The sequence below is a fragment of the Medicago sativa genome, chromosome 7 (genome assembly GCF_051527215.1).
Source record: "Medicago sativa cultivar Bolivia chromosome 7, Bolivia_mono, whole genome shotgun sequence".
Lineage (NCBI taxonomy): Eukaryota > Viridiplantae > Streptophyta > Magnoliopsida > Fabales > Fabaceae > Medicago > Medicago sativa.
Genome location: NC_140755.1, coordinates 6,909,432 through 6,924,073, shown reverse-complemented (window position 1 = coordinate 6,924,073; position 14,642 = coordinate 6,909,432). Strand labels below are relative to the sequence as shown.

Genomic DNA, 14,642 nt, shown 5'->3' with positions numbered 1-14,642 from the left:
CTCGTAAATTTTCAGCCCCCATTTCCTGCGCCAAAGTCATGCCGGCGATTAGAGCTTCGTATTCTGCCTGATTGTTGCTTGCTTTGAATTCAAACCGGGGGGATTGTTCTATGACAATATCGTCGGGACCTTCCAGGATAACGCCCGCGCCACTTCCTTTCAAGTTGGAGGAGCCGTCAACAGATAAAAGCCATACAAATGGGACCTCCTCTGGGGACGGGGAGGTGAGTTCTACCACGAAATCTGCCAGGACTTGGGACTTTATGCTTCCTCTTGGTACGAACTGGATGTCATACTCTGATAGTTCTACGGACCAGGCGACCATCCTTCCTGCAAGGTCCGGTTTCCCAAGCACTTGTCTGATGGGATAGTCTGTTTATACGACTATTCTGTGGCTTTGGAAATACGGACGCAGTTTCCTTGCTGTAACGACTATGGCCAGAGCCAGACGCTCTAACTTCTGGTAGCGCAGCTCGGCGCCTTTGAACACTCTGCTGACGAAGTAGATCGGCCTTTCTCCTTCTTCTGAATCTTCGACCAACACCTTACTCATAGCATTTGCGGAGATCGCCAAGTATAGAAAGAGGATGGAGTTTGGGTTTGGTCTCTGAAGGATTGGCGGGCTAGATAAAAACTTTTTTACTTGTTGAAAGGCATCCTCGCACTCTGGTGTCCATTCAAATTTTTCCTTCCTTCTAATTGAAGCGAAGAAGGAGAAAGCTTTGTCGCCGGCGCAGGATAAGAAGCGGGACAGGGCAGCCAGCCTTCCTGTCAACTGTTGGACTTCCTTTATGTTGGACGGGCTTCTCATGTTGATGATCGCCTGACACTTATCTGGATTTGCTTCGATACCTCGCCTAGTTAAGAGAAAACCTAGGAATTTCCCAGCCTGCACTCCGAAAGAACACTTTGATGGGTTTAATCGTATCCGATACTTCCTTACTTGCCCTAAGATTTCTTCCAAATCTTCTGTGTGGCTCCCTCCTTCTTTTGTTTTTGCTACCAGATCGTCGATGTATACTTCCAGGTTACGTCCAATCTGGTGTGTGAAAGCGGTGTCCATAGACCTTTGGAAAGTGGCTCCAGCGTTTTTTAGGCCGAAAGACATGACTTCATAATGGTAGTTCTTGGTGTTAGTCATGAAGGCCGTTTTGGGGGAGTCTAAAGGGTCCATTCGTATCTGGTTGTAACCAGAGTAGGCGTCCATGAAGCTCAAGGTGTTGTAGTCGGAGGCACTGTCAATCAGATGGTCAATGTTTGGGAGCGGGTAAGGATCTTTTGGGCATGCTGAGTTCAGATCCGTATAATCCACGCACATCCTCCACTTCTCGTTCGCCTTCTTTACCAGGACGGTATTGGCCAGCCATGTTGGGTACTTTATTTCGCTGATGAAGCGGGCTTCTACTAATTTCCGCACTTCGTCGTCCACGGCTTTCCTTCTTTCCTCGCCCATCTTCCTTTTCCGTTGCACTACCGGTTTCACTCCAGGCTTGACTGACAGATGGTGACAGGCGATGTCGGGGTCCATTCCTGGCATTTCAGATGGGTGCCAGGCAAAGAGATCCAGGTTTCTCCGTAGTAAATCGACGAGGGCGATCTCTTCCTTCTGGTTCAGAGACGTGCCGATCTTAGTTGTCTGATGTGCTTCTGGACCAATGGATACTTCCTTCAAGTCTTCGATGGGCTCGAGGCGCTCTTGCTGGAAGTCCTCTCTAGGATCGAGGTCTATCATGTTGACCTCGTGAGTTTCTTCATTACTAGACTTCTTCCTTGCCTTTTGTAATCTCAGGCTATTGTGGTAGCATTCTCTGGCGGTTTTCTGGTCGCCTCGAATGGTCCCGATCTTTCCGTTATCCAGGGGATACTTCATGACCAAGAACTTTGTAGATAGGAAACCTCCCAAAAGGTTGAAGGCTGGGCGACCAATGATAATGTTGTAAGAGCTTGGCGAGTTCACGACGAGGTACCTTACTCGGATGGTTTCTGAATGAGAGCCGCTCCCGAACGTTGTTTTGAGTGTGATGTAACCTCTTACGTGTACCTGTTCGCCTGTAAAACCTGCCAGGGTTCCCTTGAAAGGTTGTAGCAGTTCCGGGTCCAAACCCATTCGATCGAATGTATCGTAGTATAGGATGTCTGCCGAACTTCCTGGGTCAATCAATACTCTCTTCACATCCCACTTGAATATTTGTAAAGTAACGACCATGGGGTCGTCGTCGTGCGGTATGACGTCTTGGAAATCTCTGGCAGTGAAAGAGATGTCAGGTTCACGCCCAGAGTTTGGGGTTTCGTATTCTTGACACAACATCACCTGCCTGACGTATTTCTTTCGTGATGAATTGGACTCTCCGCCACCGGAGAAACCGCCCGAAATGGTGTTGAGCGTGTGTCTCTTCCCTTCGCTCCCTTCATCTTTTTTCTTTTCCATCTTGTGTTCGCTCTCGCCCTTCCTGTCCTGAGCGTATCCTCTTAATTTTCCATTCTGTATCAGCTTCTCTATTTCTTGTCGTAGGTGTATGCATGAGTCAGTGTCATGTCCCCGTATTCGGTGGTACTTGCACCATTTGTTTTTGTCCTTTCCCATGACCTCGTATCGTGGCGGAGGCGGGTCTGGGATCAATTTGGCTTCATAGACTTCCTTCAAAATGCGCTCCGGTTTCGTGTTGAGAGGGGTGAATTCCTCCGGACGCGGGTAGGGCCTGTAATTTGGTCTTCGGTAAGGAATGCGATCCCTACTAGATGATGGTTGATAAGGTCGCCGTTCTGAATTGGACGTTCGTTCCTTGGCGTCTCTCGCCCTCTTCTCAGCGTTGCTCTCCTCGCCCTTTATGTAACAATCTGCCCTTGCGATTATTTCCTCCATGGAATCAGCGGGCTTTTGAGCGAGTGATTCATTGAACTGTCCTGCCTTCAAACCGTTCTGGAAGGCGCCTACAAATACTTCTTGGTTGGGATTGATGACTTTTATGGTCGTATCGTTGAATCTCGCTAGATAGTCTCGCAGGGACTCATTGGGTCTGGACCGTCATAATATTCCTAAAGGCTAAAGATCCCTTCATAAAGACCTGGGCGCCCTCCGTAAGGGTCTGGGCGCCCCCCAGAAGGGCCACAGGCCCAGGCGCGTCTTCCATAAGGACGCCGCCTCACTCAGTCTCTAGAACCCTCCAAAATCATCAAAAGTACGCCAATACCCCTGTTGCTTGGAAACCAAGCAACCAAAGCCCAAACCCATAAACAGGCTATAAATAACACTCTTGAGAGCAGTCTCAAGGCATCTAATCATCAGTCTAAAACCCTAATACACGATTCTTAGCCCTAGAATCCTTACCGTACTTTTCTGCAAGTACAGTTGGCGCCGTCTGTGGGAAACGGTAAAACTAGCCTCGACCACGTTTCTAAATCGCGAATCGTGATTTGGAAAACCTGAAACCAGACCTCCGAATCGTAAGACCACCTTACGACTTCGAAACCCCTTTTCCTTTACAAACCTAAATCGCACCTCACGTACGATTTAGAGAAAAGCCTTTCATCATGGCGACAGCCGAAGAGTTAGAATCCATGCGAACTCAACTCGCACAATTGCAAGATCGCAACGACGCCTTACAGGCTTCGATGGAGAACATACAACAGAAACAACTGGAGGAAAAAGAGGAATCACACCACGGCGAGATGGACGATCCAGAGCCGCAGCCTCTGTCCGCCCAGATCTGGGGAGCGCCGGTTCCCCAGATCTCTGGTTTGAAGTTCTCTGGAACCGGCGCTCCCCAGATCTCGGCGGACAGAGGCTGCGGCTCTGGATCGTCCATCTCGCCGTGGTGTGATTCCTCTTTTTCCTCCAGTTGTTTCTGTTGTATGTTCTCCATCGAAGCCTGTAAGGCGTCGTTGCGATCTTGCAATTGTGCGAGTTGAGTTCGCATGGATTCTAACTCTTCGGCTGTCGCCATGATGAAAGGCTTTTCTCTAAATCGTACGTGAGGTGCGATTTAGGTTTGTAAAGGAAAAGGGGTTTCGAAGTCGTAAGGTGGTCTTACGATTCGGAGGTCTGGTTTCAGGTTTTCCAAATCACGATTCGCGATTTAGAAACGTGGTCGAGGCTAGTTTTACCGTTTCCCACAGACGGCGCCAACTGTACTTGCAGAAAAGTACGGTAAGGATTCTAGGGCTAAGAATCGTGTATTAGGGTTTTAGACTGATGATTAGATGCCTTGAGACTGCTCTCAAGAGTGTTATTTATAGCCTGTTTATGGGTTTGGGCTTTGGTTGCTTGGTTTCCAAGCAACAGGGGTATTGGCGTACTTTTGATGATTTTGGAGGGTTCTAGAGACTGAGTGAGGCGGCGTCCTTATGGAAGACGCGCCTGGGCCTGTGGCCCTTCTGGGGGGCGCCCAGACCCTTACGGAGGGCGCCCAGGTCTTTATGAAGGGATCTTTAGCCTTTAGGAATATTATGACGGTCCAGACCCAATGAGTCCCTGCGAGACTATCTAGCGAGATTCAACGATACGACCATAAAAGTCATCAATCCCAACCAAGAAGTATTTGTAGGCGCCTTCCAGAACGGTTTGAAGGCAGGACAGTTCAATGAATCACTCGCTCAAAAGCCCGCTGATTCCATGGAGGAAATAATCGCAAGGGCAGATTGTTACATAAAGGGCGAGGAGAGCAACGCTGAGAAGAGGGCGAGAGACGCCAAGGAACGAACGTCCAATTCAGAACGGCGACCTTATCAACCATCATCTAGTAGGGATCGCATTCCTTACCGAAGACCAAATTACAGGCCCTACCCGCGTCCGGAGGAATTCACCCCTCTCAACACGAAACCGGAGCGCATTTTGAAGGAAGTCTATGAAGCCAAATTGATCCCAGACCCGCCTCCGCCACGATACGAGGTCATGGGAAAGGACAAAAACAAATGGTGCAAGTACCACCGAATACGGGGACATGACACTGACTCATGCATACACCTACGACAAGAAATAGAGAAGCTGATACAGAATGGAAAATTAAGAGGATACGCTCAGGACAGGAAGGGCGAGAGCGAACACAAGATGGAAAGGAAAAAAGATGAAGGGAGCGAAGGGAAGAGACACACGCTCAACACCATTTCGGGCGGTTTCTCCGGTGGCGGAGAGTCCAATTCATCACGAAAGAAATACGTCAGGCAGGTGATGTTGTGTCAAGAATACGAAACCCCAAACTCTGGGCGTGAACCTGACATCTCTTTCACTGCCAGAGATTTCCAAGACGTCATACCGCACGACGACGACCCCATGGTCGTTACTTTACAAATATTCAAGTGGGATGTGAAGAGAGTATTGATTGACCCAGGAAGTTCGGCAGACATCCTATACTACGATACATTCGATCGAATGGGTTTGGACCCGGAACTGCTACAACCTTTCAAGGGAACCCTGGCAGGTTTTACAGGCGAACAGGTACACGTAAGAGGTTACATCACACTCAAAACAACGTTCGGGAGCGGCTCTCATTCAAAAACCATCCGAGTAAGGTACCTCGTCGTGAACTCGCCAAGCTCTTACAACATTATCATTGGTCGCCCAGCCTTCAACCTTTTGGGAGGTTCCTATCTACAAAGTTCTTGGTCATGAAGTATCCCCTGGATAACGGAAAGATCGGGACCATTCGAGGCGACCAGAAAACCGCCAGAGAATGCTACCACAATAGCCTGAGATTACAAAAGGCAAGGAAGAAGTCTAGTAATGAAGAAACTCACGAGGTCAACATGATAGACCTCGATCCTAGAGAGGACTTCCAGCAAGAGCGCCTCGAGCCCATCGAAGACTTGAAGGAAGTATCCATTGGTCCAGAAGCACATCAGACAACTAAGATCGGCACGTCTCTGAACCAGAAGGAAGAGATCGCCCTCGTCGATTTACTACGGAGAAACCTGGATCTCTTTGCCTGGCACCCATCTGAAATGCCAGGAATGGACCCCGACATCGCCTGTCACCATCTGTCAGTCAAGCCTGGAGTGAAACCGGTAGTGCAACGGAAAAGGAAGATGGGCGAGGAAAGAAGGAAAGCCGTGGACGACGAAGTGCGGAAATTAGTAGACGCCCGCTTCATCAGCGAAATAAAGTACCCAACATGGCTGGCCAATACCGTCCTGGTAAAGAAGGTGAACGGGAAGTGGAGGATGTGCGTGGATTATACGGATCTGAACTCAGCATGCCCAAAAGATCCTTACCCGCTCCCAAACATTGACCATCTGATTGACAGTGCCTCCGACTACAACACTTTGAGCTTCATGGACGCCTACTCTGGTTACAACCAGATACGAATGGACCCTTTAGACGCCCCCAAAACGGCCTTCATGACTAACACCAAGAACTACCATTATGAAGTCATGTCTTTCGGCCTAAAAAACGCTGGAGCCACTTTCCAAAGGTCTATAGACACCGCTTTCACACACCAGATTGGACGTAACCTGGAAGTATACATCGACGATCTGGTAGCAAAAACAAAAGAAGGAGGGAGCCACACAGAAGATTTGGAAGAAATCTTAGGGCAAGTAAGGAAGTATCGGATACGATTAAACCCATCAAAGTGTTCTTTCGGAGTGCAGGCTGGGAAATTCCTAGGTTTACTCTTAACTAGGCGAGGTATCGAAGCAAATCCAGATAAGTGTCAGGCGATCATCAACATGAGAAGCCCGTCCAACATAAAGGAAGTCCAACAGTTGACAGGAAGGCTGGCTGCCCTGTCCCGCTTCTTATCCTGCGCCGGCGACAAAGCTTTCTCCTTCTTCGCTTCAATTAGAAGGAAGGAAAAATTTGAATGGACACCAGAGTGCGAGGATGCCTTTCAACAAGTAAAAAAGTTTTTATCTAGCCCGCCAATCCTTCAGAGACCAAACCCAAACTCCATCCTCTTTCTATACTTGGCGATCTCCGCAAATGCTATGAGTACGGTGTTGGTCGAAGATTCAGAAGAAGGAGAAAGGCCGATCTACTTCGTCAGCAGAGTGTTCAAAGGCGCCGAGCTGCGCTACCAGAAGTTAGAGCGCCTGGCTCTGGCCGTAGTCGTTACAGCAAGGAAACTGCGTCCGTATTTCCAAAGCCACAGAATAGTCGTAAAAACAGACTATCCCATCAGACAAGTGCTTGGGAAACCGGACCTTGCGGTAGGATGGTCGCCTGGTCCGTAGAACTATCAGAGTACGACATCCAGTTCGTACCAAGAGGAAGCATAAAGTCCCAAGTCCTGGCAGATTTCGTGGTAGAACTCACCTCCCCGTCCCCAGAGGAGGTCCCATTTGTATGGCTTTTATCTGTTGACGGCTCCTCCAACTTGAAAGGAAGTGGCGCGGGCGTTATCCTGGAAGGTCCCGACGATATTGTCATAGAACAATCCCTCCGGTTTGAATTCAAAGCAAGCAACAATCAGGCAGAATACGAAGCTCTAATCGCCGGCATGACTTTGGCGCAGGAAATGGGGGCTGAAAATTTACGAGCAAAAAGTGACTCTCAGCTCATAACAAGCCAAATTACGGGCGAGTACCAGACGAAGGACCCTCAACTCACCAAATATCTGGGAAAGGTACGAGCCCTCCGTTTCAAAATGAGTATCGTTTTAGGTGTTTACACACATATTAAGAAATGCAATGATTAAAAGAAAGAAAATTGTTATTTTACCAAATTATCCTTATTAACTATTGGTTAGAATCCTGAATTTTGGCACATCACCCTGCCAGAAAATTTCAAGAGTGGAGTTGATGTGGAGTTTCAAGTGCAGGTGCAATGAGAGCAAGTGCAGGTGCAAACACTATGGCATTCTTATTCTGCTGTTCTTTTAGCCACTATGGCTGCTGGTGGTGCCACTATTCCACTCGGCAAACATCTTTTCTCTAGCTTCCTCATTAGCTCCTTTTCATTGTTCGAATATTTCACTCCAGAAAGCAATGGGACTCAAAACTCCCAAAATTTCACTCGTATTCAAAACTCCACTCCAGCGTTCCATTAAAAATTCTGCATAGAATGTTTGGCATTAAGCACATCAAATGTTCAAAGATGAGTGAATTGCTACTGCATAAAGGAGCATGAAACTAACATGTCCAAATGTCCAATATAAACCACTCTTGTCAACAAACTGCAGAAAATAGAACTTAGTTCAAATTACACTACAATGCTATAGCCACAATTTGACAACAGTTAGTACAAAAAGTGTTCCAGAATAATATAAATTTCTTTAAACCTTTAAACTCCGCTACGCTATAGTGGTATGTCACTGTTATAGTTGCTATTTGACAACACTTAGAACTAAATAGCATATCCCGAAACAATATTCATCTTTACTTTCATGTGTTTATTGAGTATATGATTATGAACATTTTTCAAACTGGTTTTAATCAATTGTTATATGTTTCTACATTCCATGAGATTCTAAATTTTTAATCCCACATTCTGTTTCATTGTTATGAAAAGGTAATGTTGTATCAAGTTGAACGATATGTGGTCTTCTGTAGATGATCAAAAAGATAATGATAAATCCTTCATTGACCTCATTGATATTGTTGAAGCGTTGTTGTCGCAAATCGAGAATTTGAAAACTCGGATTGATACCGTGAAATATGAAAATCCTGGAAAGTTCTATTCTGCAACTCAATCGAACATAATTGGGCCATCTAATGGATTTAATCGTTCTGGTCATAATTCTGCTTGTTTTGCCGGTAAAGAAATTCCGGTTCCAGGTAGTTTTGCTAATGCTTCATCCCAGCATAAATCTGAGTTATGTGCTGAAGATCAACTTTTGACTGACAATGCATTATCAACTCGAAAAGGGATAACTCCTTCCATCGAATCTGCCAATAGGACTCAGTTTGAGATTCATGGAGAAAATGTAAGCTTTATTATTTGGAAGTTTTTCAACAATTTGTATGTCATTCGTGTTTTCCATTTTTATTGCATTAGTTTCCACTGCCTGCACCATGCTCTCGGTTTTGTTTAGTTTCTATTATGCAATCTATCCATGAAGGAAGTTGTTCACAATTCACAAGAATTAAGATGCCACAAAACTTTTATAATCCAGTTTTTGTTAGTTTTCATTTCTTGTTATCCCAAGTAAATGTCCTTGGTGATTGATTTTAAAATTTTCTTACGCATGTGTGTAGTAAAATACTCTTGACCTGTTATAACCCTGACATGTTATATGTATTCTTTGTAGTGTACTTTTAAATGTTGTCAATCGCGGATCACAGAAAATTGTAGTTTGTTCAAATTTTCTTACACTAGTTTCATAGCCCCCCTATAGCCTTTATTTGACAACACTACTTAATAGCGTACCGTGAAAAAATAACAACTTGTTCAAACTCGACAATGCTATAGCTGCTATTTGACAACACTGGTACCTTTACTTAAAGTTTGGAGTTGATACAATAGTATTTTAGTCATGGACCCATTCGTAGAATGGTAAATTTCTAATGTTGTCATTTTCTTGTAATGTTATGAATCAGCTTGAGGAGAAATCCAATGAATCAGCTGTAGAGCAGAAATCCATTTCTCCAGCTCAAATTTCAGACTCTGACATGGTCACTGAGAATGCTGTTCCTAATGCTCATTCTATTAAACCATGTTCAACATCCAAGACACATTTTCCTAGGAACACAAGGAGGGTAAGGAGGAAGTTTGGTCCGTAGAGTTTGTGGATGCAATGAGTTACAACATCATAATGATAATGTGTAAATTCTGGTATAGTTGGTATATATTTTGCTGCACAAAGAAATGAGTTCATTATTACATTATGTGAATATGTGGATCATGCTCTTTCTTGAAGGATGCTTTTATTTTTATTTATTGGAAATATATTATTTAAGGAAGTACTGTTTCTTGATGTACTTGGGAGATTATTACTTCAATATATACAGTTTCTACAAAGCTATTGGCATCGGTGTCAGTTAAATATTATACAGTAACTTGCTTATAGGCAAAAGAGTCTTGAGGATTACAAGAGCAATAACCAAACAGAAAATACAGTTTTTGTTTTCTACCTTAACTTTATGGTTGTTAGTTTTTAACTAGAAAATTGAAGTATGAGAAGTATAAGTGACACTTTGTGGTTGGTTTAAGTAACACTCTTGTAAAAAAGAGTGTTACTACTCTTCCAAAATTATTCTCTTTATTAAAGTTGTATTATGGGTTTGAAGATTAAGAAGTGAGATGTTATTTTTCATATTTATGGGTTTTAATTTTGGGTCTTGCTAACAAGTTTTCTAAGGGCACTTGTCAAGGATTCAAAAATAGAAACAATTGATATTTTTTATGTAGAAAAAATTGCTTTTTGATGATTCTGTGTTAAATACACGAATCTCAATATTTTTTTCTACTTTAAGGCTATGTTTGGATTGGTGGTATGTCGTGGAATGGAATGGAATAGAGCAGTAAATTATTAGATTCCATTGTTTGGATTTTTCAAATAATGAATGAAGTGGAATGGAACACAATGGAACTCATTCCATTCCATCCAATCCTTCAAATTTTCATTGGCCAATTTGGGATGTATGCAATGGAATGAAGCTTCACAACCCTTTTATCCTATTTCTCTAAAATACATTATTTCAAGACCTCAAAGATTTCATCAATTCTCAAATACAGTTTTGAGTGTCTTGTCAAATATTGGTGCATTTTCTATTATTATAAATACAAAGTAGAATATATCGAATTAAGAGTAATGAAAGTAATTAAAGTTATAATTGTAAAAATAATTAATACTACATTGAAAAGTTAAATGTGCCAATTATTGAGACAATTTTTGTGTGTGCAAATAACTCAGTTATTTTGGGACGAAGGACAAACCTATAAACTTGTATTTTACCAAAACTAAGTTTCTATTAGTAGATTTCTTAGTCAATATTGTAAAAACTAAGTTTCCATTAGTATATTTCTTAGTCAATATTGTAAGAGTACTCGTTAGCAAGAAACACTAAAGTTGACTCATTGACGAAGAAAACTCGCACATTAAAGAAAACTAATGCACAAAATCTAGACCACGTCAAGAGGAAGATGTCTCCTTCAAAGACTTGTAGCTAAGAAGATGAAGTTGCATTCTTTAGGGATGTTGCTTTCAATTTTTCATATCCACACATATATACTAGACTTATCTTATGCAGTGACATATACATAGAACAATACATGAATTAAAATATCAAAATTGGCATGTGATGATGAGAGTGACCAACCGAGCATATGCTAGTAGTCACACAACATTATAAAGGTTGTTTATGGTCATTCATTAGATCTAAAACAAATTTTTTAACTACAAATATTTTAGTTTCAAATTTCTTTGGTCCAAAAATGTGGATGTCCTTTCTTCTTATTTGAAGTATGTGGGAACTCAATGTGCTGCCACTATGACATCTTATGCATACTTCAATATCTCTGATCGTTGTAATTGGCATGAAATAACTTGCAACAGTGCTGCAAGCATAGAAGCAATCAACATAGACTCTTGGGGGTATCCACTTAACATGTCTACTTTCAACTTGTCTACTCTCCACAATTTAGAAAGCATTGTTATAAGAGAAATTGGACTACTAGGGACTATCCCAAAAGAAATTGGTCATCTCTCTAAGCTCACTCATCTTGATTTGTTTGACAATAATCTTAAAGGTGAGCTTCCTACTTCACTAGAAAATCTCACCAAACTCACTCATCTTGATTTGTAACAATTATCTTGAAGGTCAAGTACCTCCTTCAATAGATAATCTTAGACAATTAAACTACCTAGACATCTCTTTTAACAATATCAATGGTTCCATCCCTCCTGAATTGTGGTTGCTAAAAAATCTCACTTTCTTAGATCTATCTAACAATAGATTCAAAGGTGAGTTACCTTCTTCCCTAGTAAATCTAAAACAATTACAGAAGCTAGATATCTCTCACAACAACCTTATAGGTTCCATTCCTCTTGAGTTGGGGTTCTTGAAAAAGCTCACTTCATTAAATCTATCTAACAATAGATTCAAAGGTGAGATACCTTCTTCCCTAGTAAATCTAAAACAATTACAGAAGCTAGATATCTCTCACAACAACCTTATAGGTTCCATTCCTCTTGAGTTGGGGTTCTTGAAAAATCTCTCTACATTAGATCTATCTTACAATAGACTCAATAGAAACTTGCCTATATCCCTTACAAACCTCACAAAGTTACAATACCTTGACATCTCTAACAATTTTATCAATGGTTTCCTCCCATTTAACTTCGATCAATTAACCAATTTGCAAGTGTTGATTCTAAATCACAATTCCATCGGTGGAACCTTTCCAATTTCCTTAACAAATCTCTCTCTATTAGATACCCTTGACATTTCCCATATCTACTTTGAAGGTTATATTCCTTTTGAGTTGGGGTTCCTCAAAAATCTCGCCACACTAAGTCTATCTAATAATAGATTCAAAGGTGTGATACCTTCTTCACTAGGAAATCTCAAACAATTACAAAAGCTAAACATCTCTCACAACAACATTCAAGGTTCCATTCCTCTTGAGTTCGCAGCTCTCACAGACTTAGCATACCTTGACCTTTCATATAATTTACTCGTAGGTACGCTTCCTTCCAATTGGTTTCAATCTAATCTAATTTCCGGGGACCTCAGTCACAACCTCATTAGTGGTCAAATCCCTTCTTATATTGGATATTTTTACAAACTTAATTTAAGCAATAATAATCTCACTGGAACAATTCCCCAATCTCTCTGTAAGGTCTATTATGTGGACATTTCATACAATTGTTTGGAGGGTCCCATTCCAAATTGTCTTCACGTTTATACAACGTACATGTACAACTCTGATGTATGTTCATTTAACCAATTCCAACCTTGGTCACCACATAAGAAAAACAATAAATTAAAGCTCATTGTTGGCATTGTTATTCCGATCCTTATTATTCTAGTCATAGTCTTCTTACTTCTCATATGTTTAAATCGTCATCATGATTCTTCTGAGAAGTTGCATGGAAACTCAACAAAAACAAAGAATGGAGATATGTTTTGTATATGGAATTATGATGGGAAGATAGCATATGATGACATAATCAAAGCAACAGAAGACTTTGACATGAGATATTGCATTGGAACAGGAGCATATGGAAGTGTTTACAAGGCACAATTACCAAGTGGCAAGGTTGTTGCCTTAAAGAAACTTCATGGCTATGAAGCAGAGGTTCCATCTTTTGATGAGAGTTTCCGAAATGAAGTGAGAATATTATCAGAAATAAAGCACCTACATATTGTGAAGCTTTATGGATTCAGCTTGCACAAAAGAGTCATGTTTTTGATCTATCAATACATGGAGAGAGGAAGCTTATTCTCTGTCTTGTATGATGATGTAGAAGCCGTGGAATTCAATTGGAGGAAAAGGGTTAACACTATTAAAGGAGTTGCATTTGCAATATCATATCTTCACCATGATTGCAATGCTCCAATAGTGCATAGAGATGTATCTACTAGCAATATCTTGCTAAACTCTGAGTGGAAGGCTAGTGTTTGTGACTTTGGCACTGCTCGACTCCTTCAATATGATTCATCCAATCGAACTATAGTTGCTGGAACTATTGGATATATAGCTCCTGGTAAATTATCTTTGATATTCTTTCTTTCTTATTTTGTTTTTTTTTTCTTCTTCATTTCTGTATGATGCAAAACATGCATATTCATAGTCCGGACAAATAACATACAAGTTCATAAAACTGTACTACTAAATTTTTAAACTACTGTTTTTTGTACTTACAGAGTTGATTATAACAAATTATATATTTGTTTATTATGAAAGATTAAAGTTGGACAAATAATACACTTTTGAATATTCATTAAATACACTGTCTTATATGTGTGTGTATGTGGACCCTTTTAAATACTCATAGTGATTTGATCAATGCAGAGCTTGCCTATACTATGGCTGTGAATGAAAAGTGTGATGTATATAGTTTTGGTGTAGTGGCACTTGAAACTTTAGTTGGAATGCACCCTGGGGATTTATTGTCATCACTTCAATCAACATCGACACCAAGTCTCAAACTATGTCAAGTATTAGACCAGCGTCTTCCACTTCCAAATAATGACAGAGTTATACGTGACATAATTCATGTTGCCGTGGTAGCATTTGCATGCTTAAATGTCAATCCTCGTTCTCGACCAACAATGAAACGTGTGTCACAAAGTTTTGTCACCGAGCTTCCACGATTAAGCATTCCTTTTAGTGAAGTTTCAGTGCAGCAACTCATGAGTCAAGAACTCAAAGAATTATTTTATATTGCAAACCCTTGAAAGAAAAACTTTATGATGAATTAAGTTGTTTGTGTTATTTTTCAATAAAGACACTGTCTATTTTTTTTTTATATATATGTTCAGATATTTCAAATATATGTATACATGTGTCTTCATGTTTTCTTATCTTGAATAAAATTGAACTGCTTTTGGTTCCATCAATTATTACGTTAATGTAAATATGTAATTAAAAAAAAATAAAGGTATTGCAATTACTTCAATCAAAATCTACAAATTCCACACAAAAATCTTGATGTCCTTGGGGATTATTACTTCAGTAACTGAAGGAATATTTTCATTTTTATACTCCATTTAGTCATTGTATGTCCTTTGATATTATTTTTTGAGTAAACCAAACTACTATG

The 14,642-nt window shown here is 41.3% G+C and overlaps 1 protein-coding gene across 1 annotated transcript; it reads left to right on the top strand.

Annotated features, from left to right (window-relative positions):
- Positions 1 to 11,185: 11,185 nt before the first annotated feature.
- Positions 11,186 to 14,498, top strand: LOC146903880 (MDIS1-interacting receptor like kinase 2-like). The gene is made up of 2 exons (XM_085728178.1): positions 11,186 to 13,583; positions 13,892 to 14,498. The coding sequence occupies exons 1-2, from the start codon at positions 12,791 to 12,793 to the stop codon at positions 14,275 to 14,277; spliced, it is 1,179 nt and encodes a 392-aa protein (XP_085584304.1). The 5' UTR covers positions 11,186 to 12,790; the 3' UTR covers positions 14,278 to 14,498.
- Positions 14,499 to 14,642: the final 144 nt, after the last annotated feature.